Source organism: Anas acuta, chromosome 9 (genome assembly GCF_963932015.1).
Source record: "Anas acuta chromosome 9, bAnaAcu1.1, whole genome shotgun sequence".
Lineage (NCBI taxonomy): Eukaryota > Metazoa > Chordata > Aves > Anseriformes > Anatidae > Anas > Anas acuta.
Genome location: NC_088987.1, coordinates 23708063 through 23728457, shown reverse-complemented (window position 1 = coordinate 23728457; position 20395 = coordinate 23708063). Strand labels below are relative to the sequence as shown.

Below are 20395 nucleotides of genomic sequence, written 5' to 3'. Positions count from 1 at the left end.
TTTTCCCAGTCCTTTCCCCCCTTTCATTCTTGCTGCAGTACCCTTCACTGTGGCAGGAAGAACCTGACACCAACTCACCCTGTTTGGAATAGCAATATTCAGTTTTGCTGAGGGAATCTTTAATGTCAGTCTTGGCAAGGCACTGATGAAATAGCGACACTGTTTGGAGGCAGGATCGTTTCCCTCTTCAGCATCCCCATCTCCCGAGGACCATCCTATTGTCCTTTTAATACAGTCCAGGAAGTTTTCCACCAAATCTCTCAGAGGATACACATATGAGCTTTTTGGACATGATGTCCTTGAAGGATATAAGAAAATTGGACAGGAACCCCTGTGTTTGCTCCTATATCTGTATAGCTGCTGTAATACATCAGCTCTTGGAGAGGGAAGAAAGAGAAAAGACAACTAGTTAATGCCCAAAAGGAAGTCTCCATGTCAGCAATAACAAAAACGTTGCCTTTTCTTTTACTTTTGAATTTGATTCCCATGATCTTCTATCCTCAGAGTGAGATGAACTTGAAGATAGCAAGAGAGTTCAGTCTTTCTCATTTGAGTAAGACTGCAGCTATCGTGTGAGGAATCTGGAAAACTGCTGACAGAGCTCTTACTTGTTCAGAGTATTCTATGAGGATGATGCTTTGTGGTAAATTCCCCAAAGATAACAAGGATTCTTTCCAAAAAGACAGTGATAAAACAAGAAAATATGCATTATTTCTCTTTGGAGTCACCAATATGAGGGGGACACAAGCTTTTGGGGGTATCATAGGAAAGCTGTATTACTGTGCAAACTCTAAATCAAATTAAAATATTACCTTTGGCATGTTATCCCTTCCCTTCCCTTCCCTTCCCTTCCCTTCCCTTCCCTTCCCTTCCCTTCCCTTCCCTTCCCTTCCCTTCCCTTCCCTTCCCTTCCCTTCCCTTCCCTTCCCTTCCCTTCCCTTCCCTTCCCTTCCCTTCCCTTCCCTTCCCTTCCCTTCCCTTCCCTTCCCTTCCCTTCCCTTCCCTTCCCTTCCCTTCCCTTCCCTTCCCTTCCCTTCCTCTTTCTAGCCCAATACCAACATAACATGTCCTTCAAAATACAGAAAATATTTCAGTAATATTTCAGTAAGGTTAATGAAAGAGAGGGTGAAATCTTTAAATTCTGTAGTGTATATATATATATATTACATTATTATATACATATTGTTATATATTATAACGACACCTGTGTAGGAAGAATTGACCAGATTATTTGGTGATGCTTTGTGCTGGTTAAAAGTTCAGGGATGAAATGAAACTAAAAGCTAGATTCTTTTTCTTTCCCGTGTCTTGGTGCTGCAGCAACCAAGCTGTTATTTCAAATCTTTATTTCCTTATCAATCACTGTAGTACTACATTTCATGGGAAGTTGGGTGGACACTTAATGAAAGCTTTAGGGAAGAGACTAATGAGCACTGCAGCAATAGTATAGGAGAAATGCTGGGAAGCTAAATCAGCACTTTATATTTTCATCAATACACATTTTCAGAGGGCTGAACAGCCTGTATGCTCTCCAGCACAGCTGCTATTTTGAGCAATAGGGATGAAGCAAGTGGTTAAAGCACAAAGTGGAGTAAAAAATGAGGAGTATGGTCTGGATGAATGAACTGCTAGATCTAAATAGGTTGAAAATTGGATGGATTGCTGGACTTAAAGGGTAGTAATCAATGGGGTGATGCTTAGTTGCTGGCCAGCAGCAAGCAGAACACCTTGGGTCAATAGTGGCACCAGTGTTGTTCATTACCTTCATTGTGATGTGGATGCTGACACAGGATGCACCTGCAGTAGATTTTCAGACAATTCTAAACTAGAAGGTGTGGTTCTCAAACCAAACAGTGGGGCTTCATTTGAGAGGACTTTGGGAAACTGAAAAACTGGGTCAACAGAAACGTCGTGAAGTTTAACGAGGAGTGCAGAGTTGTGCATATGGGGTTGAGTAGTGCCAGGCACCAGTGCAGGCTGCCTGAGCAGACACACAGCTGAAAGGATGTGGCTGTCACAGGGGACACTAAGCTGAATATGAGCCAACAGGGTGTTTTTGTGGTGAATATAATGATGACAAACTGGACTACATTGGAAAGGGAGCAAGACAGCAGAGGAACAAAAATTAATATCCCCCCTTATTCGATGCTGATGAGTCCACATCTGGGATATTGTGTCCTGTTTTGCACTCCCTGTTTCAAGAAGCACATTGAAAAACAAGAGAGGGTCATGCGGTGGGCTAGTGAGATCGTAAGGAGCCTATGGCATTTGACTTGTGAGGATAAGTTGAAGAAGTTAAGGAAAGGGTAAGACTGTGGTGGACCTGAAATGTCATAGGTCACAACCCTGTTTCAAGCAGAAGGCCAGACTGGATGGACCCCAGAGGGCTGCTCCAACCACCGCTTCTGTGACTGTGAAAGTCTACGAAACCATGGTGGCCCCCAGACAGTGACCAGGACTGAGTTACTGATTCCCCCTCCTCCTGCCTTTCTCCCTCCCTCCCTTCCTCTCTGCCTTTAAATCATGTTGCAACATATAATTACCAAAATTGGTAAAAGTGGAAAGTCCTTCCTTTCCAGTTTTGATTATTCTGCTTGCCATCCTACCAGGTTATAGTTACAATCCAGAATGCACCAGGGGCCATCAGACTGTTTACATCTTATTTTACTGGATTAGGCACCTTATGCATCTTGGCGAAAAACTGCAAGTTTTTTTTTTTTTTTTTTTTTTTTCTCCTGAAACCATAACATTGTCCCTTCCCTTACAAAACAGACCTTTTTTCCTTACTGAACATCATTTGTACTCCCTCTGATAAGCCTGGACAATTTAATGGTTAAAATTCAAATAAATCCATACAGACTTATCTTCTCAAGAGACAGCATAAATCCAAGATTTTAGCCCAGAACCACAATGATATCTGAACCAGAAGTGCTGAAGCAGTATGACACAGCTAAGTGAGTTTTCTATCAGCTCAAACCCTTAAGACAGAATCTCTGTTAGCACAAGGATTTAAGCAAGCAGATGGCATCTCAATTACCAGAGGGAACATGGGTTAACAGCCAGTCAAAGAAATAGATTTTTAATATTTTGTCATGAGTCATCGCACTGCCCCAGTGAATCTGCTTCTGTGGTAGACTTAATAATGTGTGTTAGCATGTCAGATGATTCACAAATCAAAATGTACATTTCAAACTCAGGAAATAACAGTAGCCAATAAGCAGCAAATTTAACGTGTCAAGCCCTTAGCATTACACCTTTTAAGAAAGCAGACTCCAGCTAAGCAGCTAATGCCAAAGTTAAAACCTGCGACAGGAATGCCCATACAAGGTGTAAGGTACTGCCATAGAGTAATTAGGTTCAGGTGCACTTCAGCATGGCACTTGCATTTGCAATGCAATACCATAACCTTTTAAAATGGGAAATCTAGTGTTATTTATGGAGGAGGAGGAAACAAACCCAATCACAAGTCCATGACACTCATCTAGTTGTTTACTCTGGTAAAAGATTATCTTTTAAGAGTGCAGTGGAAAGTAGTATAAGATTTATGTAAATACCATGGCAATAGTATACAGCCTACCACACTCTTTAACTGAGAACAGATAAAAGTGTTTCTTAAAGTTATATTTGATAGACTGTATAGATAATGGAACAAAACATTGCACTTTTATGGGTAAAAATACTCGATATTTGCATGTGCAACAGGGCACATACAACAAAGAGTGCGGTTAAATATAAATGTAGACAAAACATAGAAAGCCCCAAATCAGTATCTTTAACAGCCCCAAAATAAGGCTCTTTAACATATTTGGAACCACCATGTTACGCCATGGTGCCTTATGACACCATTCAAATATCACTGTTGGTCTGCCCGCATTTCCTCTCAAACTGACAGGTGCACCTCCTTGAAGTGCCTTCGGCTCTGCTGTTCAGCACACGTCTCCGAGGATGAAAGTTTTGCACCCTGCCATACAATCACCTTAGTCCGGGCAAATTCACTGAAAAAAGTCAAAGCAACGTATTGCTGACTGTATTCCTCATTAATGCCTCTGACTGTTCGGGAAGATGCAACTGAGGTCCAGATGCCGCTTTGAGAAAGTAGGAGTGTATTGCTACAACTCCTTTCCTCTGCTTCTGAAGCTCAAATATTGCACAAATAAGGTGCTATAGGGTGAAGCTTTCAAGCTTCATTCTTAGGGCTGTTGCCACCAGCCTCTCTCAAGTTAACAACTTGCTGCAACCCAACGGCCATTAAAACCTTGACACCGGCTGCTTTTATTGGCTTCTATCCTCGGCCTCTCTCTGATGCGTATTTCTGGCGATAACCTGTGCGGCAATAAACTTCATCCAGCCACCAGAGTGTGCATGTGAGAGGACTGCAAATCTCCTCAGCCAAACCAGAATCAGCCGGTACCGCAGGAATGAAAGAGCGTGGCGATTTGAAGTCGCGGGGAATGGCAGCCAGACGGAGCAGGGGGCGAGCCGCCGGGGGAGCAGCAGCAGCCCCCAGCCCGGCCGCGGGCTGCAGCAGCAAATAAACAGCCCGGCGGGGGCGGCGGGGCCCAGCGCCATGCGGGCCGGGGCCCGGCGGGGTGAGCACCGGGGAGGAGCCGGGGCCGGGGCCGGGGCCGTGCGGGGGGCCGGGGCGGGGAGGCGGCGGCCGCCCCGGTGCTGCGGGGAGCGGCGGGGGCTGGACGCGGCGAGTCGTGCCCCCAGGCAGCCCCGCAGCGCCGTGCACGGCCCCTTCGCCTCTGGGGCGCGCCGTGGCGCTGGTCTGCAGCAGCGGGTGCTGCTCACGGCTGCGGGGAAGCCCGCGGCAGCCGAGGGGCTCGGAGCAGCGCCGAGGTCGGGGTGCAGTGATGAAAGTTACCACGCCCAAAATACGCTATGCTTTTAGCGACATTTTTTCAGTGCATCTTCAAAACACAGTTAGGTGTGGCTTAGCGAATGGGATGACTGTGGAGCAAAACTTCCTCTTTATAAAGCGCTGATGAGTTATCCTGTTCGATCCCATACTTTTCAAGGCAGAGGCAATCAGGTACTGCAAGAGGTTACCAAAGACTATGTAAATTCTTCATCACGTGGACTTTTTATATCCAGATCGGAGGTATTTCCGATAAACCTGTTCAACTTCAAGCCAGGGAGCCGTAGTTCCAGTGATGGTACGGGGAACTTTGGTGTTTCTCTGCTAATTTTGGTCTTGTTATAGCACCTGCTAAAGCACCTCTCTAAAATAGCTCATGAGTCAGATTTTTGAAAAAAGCTCAGCGTTTATGTGGACACTAACATTTGGGCCAATTGTCTAAGAGCTCTGAGTGTGTGTGTGAGCATACAATATAAAAAGCTTTTCTGAAAAAAAAAAGTCTAGCCCTCCTCCAGCTGCCCAAGCAAGAATCCTGATTCTCCTCTATTTAAACGCAGTCCCTTGTGAGGGGCTGTAGTACTGTGAGCGGGTCTTCACTACCTTGCTCGCTGGGGGTGTATGTGTGGCTTTACAAATCAGCTACTGTCACTTTCATTGCAGTTTCTCTAGGATTTCACAATTGCTACGAGCCTCTTGGGCTTCTCTGCCTTCCATGATACTGTGTTCTTGGCAGTGCTGTGGTGTGGGAAGAAGGCTGAGAGCAGGTAAGAGCATTTCTCCCAGGTGCAGTACGCTACAGGGCAATGAGTCAGTAGTGGGGAGAGGAGCCTGACGTCAAGTCCTTGCTTTACTCAGAGCCTCAGAGTTCGTGGAGTTACTGGAAATGACCTTCTGTGCTTTTGAGCGTATTCACTCTGAACTTGTGACATTAGTGGGAAGTTAGTATAAAAGTAATAATAAGCAAGAATCCAGTTAAAAGGGAAAATATATGCATTTTCCCAAGCTTTGTGGGGGCTGATGCATGCCTGACATCAGCTTGCATCTGATCAGGGTAAGCCCATTCTGTCAGGATGCTTGCATTTTCTTTGCTGTTGCGAAAATGAGTGTCATATCTTTTAATCTCAGTGCCAATTATTTTTGCTTTAAATCATTTTGAATATATGAAAGAGGTATCTATATCCTGTCCAAAGAAGGATTTTTTTTTTTTGTATCCAGTATTAGATTCAGGTGCATACAAAAAAACAGTCAAAAGCATGAAAGAGAAGGGTGACGTTCCACACTGAATCCTTACTCTGAATCTTGAGTTACATAATTCTGTGTTCCATTATCTAAGATGTACTGTAATATCCATCATACATTTTCACTAATCCTACACAGACTATGGTTATCAGCTTGAAATTTTCCTTCATTCTGCTATTTCTCTGTCTCTCTCTCTTTTTGTCTTTCCATTAGCATGATTATTTGCTATCTCTGTTACATTTATGCAGTTTGTATTTCTTTCGAGTGGGCTGAGTCCTCCGTAAGTAGTCATATAAACCACATCAGTGGGGGATCTGGCTCCCAGAACCTTAATAAGAAAGGGTGAGAATGCCAACTTATACACCTACCCTCTGTAGAAGAAGGATTAAGTATAATTGTAACTAAGGCTGTCCCAGGCTGTCCTCATGGTCAAAAGAAAGCCTCCTCCCCTCATCTTCAGCATTCCCCTCGCCATGTATACAATCCTGCCTCAAACACCCTGGCGGACCTCCAGACAGATGACTAAGCATAATCCCTCTTCTTTTTGCTGCCTGATTTGGAAAGAAAAAGCCAGTAAGTCAGTTCAGTGTGTATGAACAGGCACCCAGGTGTGTACTCATCATTTGATCATGTGGCAAGTGTTAAATGTACACAGTTCTTGTCACTCCTCACTGTCATCAATACTTTCCTTGTCTCTTCCATGGCCAAGTTAGGGCTAGTGATAACTTAGTCCATGAAGAGTATCCATGGTGAAGAACTGGATACCAGGGGAACATCTTGTAGCTCCCGGTTTGTTGTATGAAGCAAATCAGCATGCTCCTGGAGGAAACCAAATGTTCAAGTGCCCTTAGCTACCCACCCTTCCCTGTACTGCACATAAGGGTTCTGTGTTACTTAACTTTGAAGGCAACTTACTGAGTGGCCAGCATGGACAGGTTACGTACACGGGCAGTTTGTCACTGTTTGTGAAAATAGCTTTGTCCAACCGGCTCTGACTCCATCTATGTGTTAATATGATCTGTATGTTTATCTAGCAATGAGAAAAAATAGTTGGGAAAAGCAGTAACTTAAGAAGCAGAATACACTCATATATTTAAAGAGAACAGCTCAAATTTTCATTACTAAAGAGTCTGAGTTATTCCATTATCTGTCAATGTATTGTGCTGAAGGGCTGGCTCTGAGCTGGGAGACATATCTTTTGAGAGCCCAGAGTACACGAAGCTTTTTAAAACAATTTTTGGTAACTTCTCTTGTTTGACAATTGTGAAGCTGATGGCTCTTCCTATTTCTCCAGAGAAAAAAAGAAGAGAAAAAAATTACAATCTTTGGTAATTTGTGTCATTACACTTATTTCTAGTCTCCATGGAAACCTATGTGATACTTGACAGCCATGTAACATTTCAATATGTTGCAGAATAAATCAGATAGAGGGAAGATTCGATTCTGCACCTTGCCTGTTACTCAATTAAAAATTACTTGCAAATTGTTTTGAAATTATTTTCACATTGTGTTGTAATCTTCACACAATAACAATGGACGAAATCAAAGTAATCAAATCAAGCTGCTATGGCCTGATCCTACATGTCTATGCACATAGCTCTGCCACTCAGTTTGATTCTGAAGGCATTGACATTATTTTGGAAGAATTTATTGGTTTTAGTAGGATTATATGGATTAGCACTATTGAAACTGAGAGCATAATCGTAAACTGTTTGTCAAAGTAACTCTCATAAAAGTTTAAATTTTGCCAGAGAGGTAGTAATAATCCTTTCTTTGTAATTTATATAAGTAAAGCTTTCAGAAAATTAAGAACCTTAAATGCTATCTTTCTGTCTTCCCTCTTGTCCTTCCACTACTAAGGAAAACATACATCTCAAAACTAGTTTCCTCTGAAAAAATACAGTAATTCAATCCACCTTCCTCTTCAAGATTTCCTTTTTTGATTCCAAGCTTTATTCACTAGAACACAAAGACACATAATCTTACTGGGACAGCAGAAGGTGATACAGAGAAGGAATATACAGAGAGAGACCAGTCTGTTTCTGTGACCACAGTCAACCCATGAAGAGTGAGTGCTCTCAGCCACATACAAGTAAGTAAATACATAACAATGGAAATAATGCGACCTACTGGCAACCCATAAGTACTCCCACATAGACAGCCATGATAATAGACAGAAAGATAAGATCTATTCCAATTAGAGAATTTGAACAACAAAAACTCATTATTCACTTTACAACTGCACTAAAAAAAAAGGTGAAATACAGTTGTGATTTCTTCACCATAACTAAGCTACAAAATTGGATCATTTTGAATGTGTTTTGAAGTTATTTACTGTATTTATTTCAGAATACTGTGGAGAAAATGTATGCTAGTCGAGAAGATATTGGATACGATTTTGGAGATGACTCAAAAGTTGGAAGTAAGCCAATTAAGCCTAATCCAAACATCGATGGAGGATGGGCTTGGATGATTGTACTTTCCTCTTTCCTTGTGCACATACTTATTATGGGGTCCCAAATGGCCCTTGGAATACTCAACATGGAGTGGCTTGAAGAGTTTAATCAAAGCCGTGGCTTAACAGCATGGGTTAGCTCCCTTAGCATGGGCATTACACTTATTGTAGGTATGTTCCAATGTCATTTATTTCAGAGCTACAGAGATTTTTAGAATATGTTTGTTGCTCATCCCTCAAATATTTTCCTACAGTTTTCCAATTTATTAGCAGAGCTTCCCCATTTCTCCCAAGTTGCCTTTTTAATTTGTCGAATCACTTGTGCAAATTTTATAAGTTAGAAGAAAATAGGGACAACAGAGAAGATGGTAGAGAAGAAAATTTGACTAGAAGACAGCATGAGCAGGAAAGGATTGTTTGTGACTCCAAGGTCTCATGAGAATCAAGAAACAGATCATCTGCTAAGCTTGTGGACCTCCTCATACTCTGTGAGGAGAGAATGATGTGAGGAGAGCAACCCAAATAATATCTGTAGGGGTATGTATGCATATACAGACCTCTGTTCCCCTAAATTAAGATTGAAAATGTGTTTAGGTCTGCCTAAAACACTCCACCGAAAACAAAATAAAGTATTTGCTTGTGAAAGAAGGTCTTCACTCACACAGTGTTCATTTTGGAGAACAATGTTTTCATTTTGTCTTCTGTTTAAACCATTCCTTCTTCACAGAGCCATTTTGATTTTAGGTCTTATGGCTATTTGCTTGGTTGGTTGAATTTTTCTTTCCAGGATTTTAAATGGTAATAAGGAAAATAAACTGAATTACCTGAGTAGTGTGATGTTTAACATTTTGTTTAAAACAACATTAATAATCTTCACTTGAAAAAATATTAGGCAATGTAGAGATTTAAATAAATAGCATAGCATTTTTTCTTGTTCTTTAACAGGGCCTTTTATTGGTTTATTCATTACCATGTGTGGGTGCCGCAAGACAGCAATAATTGGAGGGATATTGAATGCCCTAGGCTGGATATTGAGTGCCTATGCCTCAAATGTGCACTACCTCTTCCTTACATTTGGAGTGACAGCTGGTAAGCTATACTAACATTTGAAAGTTCTCTCAATGATTTTTGATTGCTTTGGAAGTTACCTGGGTGAGCAAAGAGGGAAGTTAGACTGGTTCCTGCAAAGTTTTTCTAAATTAAAAACAAACAAACAAACAAACAAAAAACTACACACACAAAAAAAAAAAAAACACAAAAACTTTTAACTATGGAATATAACTTGACTTTTGTTTTTATCTTCTTCAGCCCTCATGTGATCTGGCACAGTGTTATAGTCAGAGAAATAAGAGACAATGAGCAGCATCCTTGATTTCAGTAGAGTTATTCTAGTTCTGTCACAGGCTTTACAGACTGTTATCTTTTCAGAAAGCTTATTTATTTACACAGTGGATTGGGCCCAATGGCTTTCATTGTCATTTAAATCTACCATGTGAAGATGGCATTTTTACCAGTTTCTTCCATTTGAATATATTTGATGGTATTCTTACTTAGAATAATGAATGTAATCAAAACTCTAACAAATGGAATTTAAAGATAGTAAAATACTGTTGAACTGTATATCTAGCTAACTCCTCTCTTTGTCACAGAAAAAAAAACAGTTAATATTTCCTCAGGTGTGTTGTGGAGTTGCTACATAGTAACAAAATATAAGAATTTGATAACTGTGTACTGTTTCCATACCCATTTTAAAGGGTGTTACATGTATGTTTTTAATGGGTAAAAAAAAAAAGAAAAAAATAATAATGTCTTTCTTGCAAGCAGATTATTGTATTTGTTTCATGTACTGAATTCTTGTTAGTATATTTGATCTGCCTGAATCAGGACAATGCATGTAGTCATATTTTATGTGTAATTTTTAATAGTGGGCATTCATATTACGTCAACAACCACTAATAAATGGCATCTCATTTTGCTACATATTTTGGGTGAGAGGTAAGGAAACATGTAGCATTATTTCCTGCTGAAGGCTTGTCAGAGGACGCGATACTTTGGTTATGACACACTGCTATGTAACAATAGTAATGACCATTGAGAAAACATTCCAAATAATTTTAGAACTAGTCGTTTTCACTCTTCTATTTTAATATGAAATTATGAATAGGCAGGCTTGTGGGGAACAGAACACTTTCCTCATGTGTGAGAAGATGACAGGAGGACAAAACAGGGTATTAGTTATTACCAGTGAGGTAATTACAGTAATGACAGTAGACAATTCAGGTAAGCATAGAGTATTCCTCTTTTGAGACAAAGTCAGGTCTCTAGGAAACCTTTTTATATATAGAAACCAACTGAAATTTAGATAGGCATGAAATTTTATGCATTTTTATTGAAAATCAATATGCTAGTGCTTTGGTGCTCTTTTTCTTGCGAAATGTGGCTTTTTGTGAAAATATTTAGCTACTTCCAGAAACTACGTGGAAGAACCCAATATTATCTACTTAAAGGATCACTCCATTTTATTCACTGTTTCCTTCTGGAAAGAGAAACTGTTAATAAATATGAAACAAAAATATTAAGTTAATTCAAGTAAGAAGTACACAATTTGACCTTTAATTCTTATTTGAGCAATAGTAAACAATTCTAGGGACTTTGAAATATTATTCACTACATGACTAATATGACAGAAGTGCAACAGCGACAAAAAAAAAAGTTTGTGATCCTGACAATGGCTTCAGAACCCTCCATTCCCTCAAACTATCCCTTCACACAAATTCAGAGAAATCTGCAGAATATCTGTACTTTTTTTTTTTTTAATCTAGCTGGATGGAAAAAAAATGAAACCAGAAAGGATCACTATGACAACTCTTTATACCAGCACACCATAGATTTCCGTAATGTTGTAAATTTCTAAACAAACAGCAATAATTACATGCAAGGTTTTGCCCTTTTGGCAGTTTCTGTTCCCATACGTATTGGGTATGTTCAGGCAGACAGGAACCTACACTGCCTTTGTTTCAACTGCTTGCTGCTTTTCAGAAAGAACAGATCAAGAATATTAGACAAAAAGGCAGAAATTATACAGAGATTTTAAAAAGTGAGGCAAAAACTGAATTTTCATAAAAAGGCTGAGGCAAATTTTTACATGAGGTAGAGAAGTGATGCTGTTGCAGGAGAAATTTTGTCCAGAAGACCAGTGTAGAGATGCCTGAGATGTTTCCTCCAGCTCCATGACAGCTCTGCTTGCCATCACCACATTCAGCTGCTTTATTTGCCATTACCTCACTGTCCCCACACTCACTGTCCCCTCGTTCACTATTTCTTCACTCACCATCCCCTCCCTTGCTGTCCCCTCACCATCACCTCACTCCCTGTCTGCTCACTTAGGATCACCTCACTCACGGCGCCTTCGCTCCCTGTCCTCTCACTCCCTGTCCACTCCACTCCTCATTTCCTTGCTCCCTGACCCCTCACACCCCATCCCCTTGCTCACGGTCACCTCACCACCACCTCAGGAAGTTTCCTTCATGTTTGTACAGCTGTAAGAGATCAGGCTGCTGTTTGTGTACAGTGGCTGCCTCCTGCTGCAATTACTTCTGGGCCTCCATGCACGAGGGCTTGCTAATGGCCCTGTTTTTCCCTCAGGCCTCTGTGACCAGCCATGCCAGATGCCCTCATGCCACCTGTCCCCATAGTCCCAGTCTTGCCTGCAGCCGCTGCCACCCCCAGCTCTGTCCCAAAGCACCCCTCACCTCAGAACCTTTCCCCTCCTCCAGCTCCTCATGGCGCCTGCCCTGTTCCCTGTCCCCTCGCCTCCTGGCCGCCAGCCTCACCCCAACCCCATGTGCTCTTCTCCCTGTGGTGGCAGTCTGGGGGGCAGAGGAGCCTTCCCTGTGGCTGAGGGAGTTAAAAAACCCTCTGGGCCCATGGGAAGGGGAGAGCAGAGCCAGGTCATGCTGTGGCACCAAAGTGCCAAATCTGTGAGGAAAAGGAGATGAAGAGGCCTGTAGTCCTGTGTCTGCGTAACGGTGGCATGCCTTTGCTTGTACTTAGACCACACTTTGCTATGTAGCCCACAGAATGGAAAGATAAAATTGTTTATAACATTTTTTACTTCACAGGGTGTGCATACAAGTGCAGTAAACACTGATGCAAGTATGAGCCCGGGTGGATGGGAACAGGGTGATTATAAAGCTGTTTTTTCAGCCTGTTGCACAGCCAGCGGCAGGCCAGCCTGGCAGGCAGAGAGATCGCCTTCAAGTTTTCAGGTGGATTAGGGGAGGGAGGCACAGTGTAAAACAAAAGTCTGATAGTGTGTTTGCATTGACTAGAAATAAACACAAACAGGCATGCCAGGTCAGCTCTGACCATGATACACTGCAGTGATGTTGAGGTGATTTTTTTTTTCAGGCATTGCTGGTATAACTGCTCTTCTCGCCCTGATTTAGCTGTGGGATGTAATGCAACTAACTTATCAGCTATTTAAGAAAGCTTTAAAAAAAACAAAACACTGTTCTAAATTATGACCATAGTAAACTTAGTAAACAATGTTTAACAATGTTAGTTTAACAATTGTTAGTTAACAATGTTTAACAATGTTTACTTTAAACATAGTAAACAAGATATTTTCTGCATACACCGGTATTCCAGTCCTCTTTAAATGTCAGGAATTTGCTGTGAAAAAAATTGGGCAACTGTTACCTTTACTGATGTGATTGCATAAGGCTCAACATTTCCTGCTTAAAATAGGTATCATTAATATCCCGTTTTTTAAGAATATGCCTGTGCAGCAACTGTGTAGCCCTTCCTGTACTTCCCTGGTGCAGCAGTGCCTTGAGAGAAATATAAAAGCCTCCTGAGGCCCTACCACCGGGCTAAGCCCTGTTGCTGACTCCTGAAATGTCTCTGCCACTGTGGCTCAAAGGTGAGGAGAAAGCCTCAGTGTAGATTTTCATCAGATGGAAGTATTACAAATACGGATTTGTCAACATAGGTTTCATTCATGGTTGTCTCTGTATTAACTCTCACTGATTTATTGTGGGATGTTTGGGGCTTTCTGGTGGTAGCATGTGGAACTGAGATAAAGGTTTTATCTTCCTTGTATTTCAGTTTTCCCAGTAGTTAAATAGCAGTATTGTATTCTTACTGGAACAAGTACCACAGTTTTTGGAAAACACTACAAGACAGAAATGAAAGTTAACATGAAAATTGAATATTTATTATTGATTTTACTATTATGCTTCTGCAAAAAATAGGAATAATATATATATATATAATATATATAATAATAATATAAATAATATATATATAATATATATAATAATAAACCTGATTAATTTTTCACTGCTTTTTTTCTCATGAAGTTCATGAAGCATGAAGTTCAGATTTATTTTGATTTTTCTTTTCATAGGTGTTGGTAGTGGCATGGTTTATCTGCCTGCGGTGGTCATGGTAGGACAGTATTTTCAGAAGAGAAGAGCACTTGCACAAGGACTGAGTACCACAGGAACAGGGTTTGGAGCTTTTTTAATGACAGCCTTACTGAAGTATCTCTGCAGGGAATTTGGGTGGAGGAATGCCATGTTCATTCAAGGTGCAATCTCCCTCAACCTTTGTGTCTGTGGGGCACTTATGAGACCACTATCCCACAAAGATGTTACTGAAAAATATGTTGTGGGACGTAATAGTGAAAATAATCAGGCAAAAGCTCTGTCCCATTCTGCAGAGACTTTAAAATCTAATGGAGTCATCAGTGAAGAAACAGACAAAAAAGAAGAGGCAACAAATGAAGAAGTGCTTGACAGTGTTAAGCACGTAGAAACTGAAGGCAAATCTAGAAGTGGAAAGAGTATGTATGGACTGCTTGTTCTTAAGACAGCAAGCCAGCTGACGGTTACGGTCAGGAAGGGCTTTGGAATCTGGTACTCCAGTTACTTTGGAGCTGCATCGTTGTTTACCAACAGAGTATTTGTGGCCTTTGTAATTTGGGCTTTGTTTGCCTATAGCAGCTTTGTCATTCCCTTTATTCATCTTCCAGAGATAGTCAAGCAGTACAATTTATCTAGTCAGAACAATATATTTCCATTGACATCCATTATTGCCATTGTGCATATTTTTGGTAAAGTGATCCTTGGAATCATCTCTGATCTCCCTTGCATCAGCACTTGGAATGTCTTCCTCATGGCTAACGTCACCCTGGTCACCTGCATTCTTACTTTGCCACTAATGCAAACATACATTAGTCTGGCTGTGATTTGTGCTCTAATAGGATTTTCTAGTGGCTATTTTTCCCTAATGCCTGTTGTGACTGAAGATTTAGTTGGAACTAAACACCTTGCAAATGCCTATGGCATCATCATCTGTGCCAATGGAGTATCTGCATTGCTTGGACCACCCTTTGCAGGTAAAATGTTCAAATTTCTGACCAGCAGTTATTTGTTTTATAACCATCTGACTTGTTATGTTATTAAGCTTTCTTATGCTATGAACATTAACAAAATTACAGCTTTTCTAGAATGGACTATAACATCCAGCTTTCCATTGCACATATTTAAAGAACACATTTGCTGCTTACTATTCACACGCTACAAATCACCATCCTTGTAAACAACCCCAAATCTATTACAAGCTGTCCTTTCAATGTTATGTTTCTTTAAGATATTACCATTTTTTAAAATGACAAAGGATAACCAATTTTTATGTGTTTGTGTAGTATATGCGCTGTATCACATATACAGTTAGGCCTAGATGAAAATGGTGAATAGCTTTCAGGGTACGCAGGTGTTTGTAGTATTAGCCTCAAGAATTATAAAGTGTGTCTGGGCTTCACCATTCGAAGCTGGATGTGTTGGTTTGACCGACATGGCTTTGCCTTCCTTCAGCCAGTGGTATCTCCTTTTGGGACCGCACTCCTTGCAATCTCTTTACTGGTATACACAGCAGAAGGCAGGAGTGTATGTGGTGTTATCCCTAAAGTTACTGAGGTGTAAGCAAACATTCATTATAATTTTTTTTCATAGAAAGATGTGGGGAAGTATGGTGGGGAGAGTTACAGGTACTGACGGTTAATACTGTAGCCAGACCATGGCAGTCTGTTACAGATACGCAAACCAGAAGAAAGCTGTAAGAAGCCTTGTAGCTAATGGCCCTGGTCAGCCAGGACTGGCAGTAGGCTGAACGAAAGCCAGCTCTACCGTGAGCAGCGCAGGAAAGCTTAGAATGCTCTCACTTCATCTCCCCAGCACTGAGTGAGCTGAAATGACTCAGGAGAAAGCTCATTTAGTATCCTTTGATAAGCAGCAGGTTTTACTCTACCATATCTTCTTTTAGCACCTCTCAGTCTGTGCTGAACATATCTTTGTATTTGGTCATTAGTAAGGAAGCAAATTGGATGCAATTAGCTGGTGTAAAAAAAAAGTTTCTGATCTTGAGATTACATGGCAATGCAGCCAGAATTAAATGAGAGAATTTTGCTATTTTGGGTTCTCAAACCTTTCTGAAGTAATTTTATTTTTTTATTATTATTTTTTTTTTTTCAAAGAATTAAGGTTGGAATGAGAGTAATTGCAGTACTAGGACTTTCTTTTGAAAAGTCTTTTATCAGTACATGAGTCTTTGAGCAAGCTATTGGGAATGCACAAGGCACAGAATTCAGGCTAGTCTGCATGACACGGTAGCAGTATGGGGCATTTTTCCAAAGAAAATAGTAGGGTGGAAAAAGTAATTGGTTTGGAACTCCAAAATGTCAAAAGTCAGACCCGTTGTACTAATTTATCTGAAAAAGTACAGTTTTACAGTGAAGATTGCTCATATTCTTAGGATGGCACATAGCTAAACCCATTTTAAGACTTCCGTAACAATTCAGTGAGGGGATAGGTATTGCAGCAGTTTTGGGTTATGGTGAATGAACAAGAGGTTTTGTTAACACATTTCTGTTTGTAGCATCTAGAGGAGAAGACAATCAACACTTCTTTTTTTCTTTTCTTTTTTTTTTTTTTTTTTTCCTGCAAACCAACTAAGGATTTGACTGAAATGTCATGTAAGAAATCTGCGAGACCATTCATATACTCCCATACAATTTATCCTTTTGTCAAGCTTTGTAATGAACATGTTTTGTCCTTATTTTGCAGGTTGGATCTATGACATCACACATAAATATGATTTTTCTTTTTATATATGTGGCTTGCTGTACCTGGTGGGAATATTATTTTTATTTATTCAACCTTATATTGGAAAGAAGCAACCACAAGAAAAGTCTACTGAAGAGGAACAAGTATAGAACAAATTTCAGACTTTTTATAGAATTTATTTCTTTCCATGTTTCTACTGTATGGCAGTATAAAGCTGAAACCAACCACATTGAATTGTACTTAAGTGAAAAGCAAATGTGCTCCAAAATGCTAATAAATTATTAGAAATATGCTTTTAAAATGACTTAAGATCTTTTACTTCAGAACTAACAAATATAGAGAATAAAAGCACACTGACAGTCTTCTAAAATTGGATCAGTGCTGGAATTAAACTTTAATTTAACCTTAATTCTTTTATCTTTTCACTGCTAACCATTGGTGAAACTCCACTGACTGCAGTGCAGTTACTCCTGATTTACACTAGTCCTACAATCAAATTTGATCAGGATACAAATGATTTATAAAAATCCTTCCTATTATGTATTCTATCTGATAAAAGATTAGTTAGTAAATATGAGAAAATGACTGTATTTCTTACCTGGCTAGTGCTGCTGAATTGCTAGTATAATACTTCAATTAATTCAATGTATTAAAATTTGCAAAGCTGAAGAAAAGTTCAGATTTTTCTGAAAGGGTTCTCTACTTCAAGTACTTCAAGGTTTTTTATTTTTAGTTTTTTATTTTTTTTATTTTTTTTTTTAATTTCTATTTTTATATATCAACTGCATGGTAAAGTAGCCATCCTCAATACATGGACTGCATTATAAATGCTCTGACACTTAATGCATCTGAAGTAAAACAAACATAAAAGCAAATCCTGAGATCTGATGGAAAATACTAATTTGATTCTTCAACAGAAATGATAAGCAGCAACATTTCTGATGATCTGTTCCACTAGTTGCACATGCATGAGTTGCCACATTCAGATAGAGCAATTTCGAATTTCAGATTCAACAACTTCAATAGTTACTCACAGTTTATATTGATGTAACTGAGCACAGAATTTGTATCTGTGTATATACAGTCTTCTAGTTTTGCTTATGAGATTTAGCTATGTTACTATGAACCACATCTGATCTAAATTGCCATAGTTGTATTAACTGACCTAGAGCTGCTGCTGATCATACCTATGTCAGGTACAGAGACACCTGAGATGAGAACAAATACGTTCTGTATTTTTACAGGCATGCTTTGGAAAGATAAACTTTGTTTGACTCGTTTGCAGTGTTTTAGGATACAGAAATAATTTACTTAAATGCACAATGGCTCCTTTATCATAAAAAATCTGAAATTTAAGAGAGAAAATCTTTTGTTATGGTATACCCAGGTTCTTAAGCCTGCCTTATGGTTTGATACCTTACAGTGGAAGCATCCCACCATGATTCCAAAGACTGGAGGATATTTCCAGAAGCAGTTTGAAGTTTCTGTCTGCTTTCTGGATGGGACAGGTGAAAGTATTAAAGAAACAGAGCTGGGCAAAATGGCAAAATGAGCCAAATATAGTTTTAGAAAGAACTGGACTACAGCATGTTAAGTTTTGTTACAATTAATTTTAGAACAAAAATATTGAATTATGATCACTTGTGTTGCTGTATACAAGCACACCACAAACTATCTAAGACTGGTCATGTTTTAGATGATTATTCACTAGAAAATCAGATGTTGCAAAGCATGGAAGAACTAAGACAATGTAAAATATTTAAATAAAAGTTCTTAAACAACGTTAAGCATCTGGTAATTAATGCGGAATATTTTGTGTGATGCTACAAGACATCATACACCTCAGCTTTGAGAGGTGAGGCTGATATTAATTTTCCTGTATCAAATAAAAGTGTTTGTTTGTTTTCTTCCTGCTAGCTGTATGAATATTTTTTCATGACTAATCAAGTACTTGGTTTAACACTAATACATGCTGCTAGAATTTAAAAACAATTGGTATTATTCACTTATATTGAAGAAATACTGGCACGCAGTACAGTGTGAAATATTATCACTATACAGACATTCTCTGTAGCTGCAAGGTTGATTAAAAAAAAGTTCTGAACCTCAAATCCCATTGTTCTGTATCATAATTCACCAACTGAGCTGTGCACTTTTACAACTGTTGGCAGGGACATACTTTGAAATAGGTCACTGAAGTGAACAAAGTTAAACATAAAACCCTTAAGAAAAAACAAACTACCTTAAGATCAATTCTCTGATACAATATTTATGACCTATGAAATTGTCATTACAACAACTGAGATGGCAGTGAACTGCAACATGTGGCATGAACAAGCAGCCAGTAATTTCTTAAAATCAGCTTTTTTGCTACAGAAAATCTTCATATGAACTTCACTGACATCAGTTCTTTAGTTACAGATTTAGTTACAGGTTTGTCTTGGTATGAATGCTGCTACTAGCTTATCGGCTATCTTTCATTGGTGAAATAGATGTATTAAAGTGATGATTTGCCTCATTTTTTTTGAAAAAAAAAAAAATGTACCTGTTATACTTAAAGCTTCACTTTGCCTTTAGCTAAAATCAACTTTGCATATTATGTAATGAATAATATGTTGTTCACTTCTGATATCTGCAACATATCTTCTTATAGAAGTCCTTAATGGGCTGTAAAATGGGAATAAACATACATTACCCTAAAATTCACTTTCTGTTCATTTACTGATTAAGTTAATTTCTTAAACATAAAAATGAAGATTCCCCCGAAAAATGGTTGTTCTCATTTCTGATAACAGAAGGGACAGATACATGTTTATTTAAAGAGGCAGTAAGGTGGGCACGCAAATCAGAGTGAAATTAGGATTTTAAGTAATATTAACTCAGTCTATATTGGCTAGCATAGTTTCTGAACCTGAAACTGCCTAAATCTCTTCTGATGTCACAACTTAACAAAAAAGTAATTGGTGGTAAATTTACAGAAAGTGAGAATAAAGGGTCTGCTGCTTAGTAGCTCTGCTCACATACCATATTTCTTAAAGACATCTCTAAAGCAAAGTTACCCTTTACAGTGTTTTATTACACAGAACAGAAATTTCATGAATACAGTATTTTATGCACATCGCAAAGTTTTGTCATTGTTCTGAAAGGAAATAGTCACAAGGAGGAAAGAATGCATTATTGGTTTAATGTGAAAATTTTCTACCTAAAGAACTATAATCATCAAATTCTTCAAGAATTTTGATATGTAGTTGTAGGACAAAATAATGTAAATATAAATTAACAACCATCTTGTAAGAACTAAAATGCAGCTTTATAAAGATATAAAAATATACAGAAACACTGTATTTATTTTTAATGAATTTACAAAATTCATATTTAATACTTGACATTTTTTAAAAAGTTGTAAATATACGCGTTTAGACACCCTTCAGATATTACACTTAAAATACTGCAATCACTGTTTTTAATGCTCAGGTCTTAAGTCTAGTCAACGACAAATGGTGTCTTAATCGATCAGTACTTTCAGAGCAACAATATTTAGCCTCTTAATTAGTGAAGTTGATTGTTGTGGTAAGGCTATAATTCAGTAAAAACTGCTTTCAGTTTAAAGCACTCTTAACTAACCATCATAACCAGTTTCATAAGATAGCAAATGTCTCCTATTAATTATACAACTCCACCAATAGAAATCAAATACTTTTAGAAGTTGCT

The 20395-nt window shown here is 39.1% G+C and overlaps 1 protein-coding gene across 3 annotated transcripts; it reads left to right on the top strand.

The window, feature by feature from the left end:
* The first annotated feature begins 4312 nt into the window (after positions 1–4312).
* Positions 4313–18795, top strand: SLC16A14 (solute carrier family 16 member 14). 3 transcript variants are annotated; one of them, XM_068692142.1, is made up of 7 exons: positions 4313–4589; positions 5522–5625; positions 8064–8192; positions 8450–8522; positions 9501–9644; positions 13966–14958; positions 16685–18795. In XM_068692142.1, exons 4-7 carry the CDS (start codon positions 8465–8467, stop codon positions 16831–16833), a joined length of 1344 nt encoding a protein of 447 aa, XP_068548243.1. In that variant the 5' UTR covers positions 4313–4589; positions 5522–5625; positions 8064–8192; positions 8450–8464; the 3' UTR covers positions 16834–18795. The 3 variants fall into 3 exon arrangements, with proteins under 3 accessions (XP_068548243.1, XP_068548241.1, XP_068548242.1); XM_068692140.1 differs by having other exon boundaries at positions 4314–4589; positions 8450–8726; XM_068692141.1 differs by having other exon boundaries at positions 4314–4589; positions 8051–8192; positions 8450–8726.
* Positions 18796–20395: the final 1600 nt, after the last annotated feature.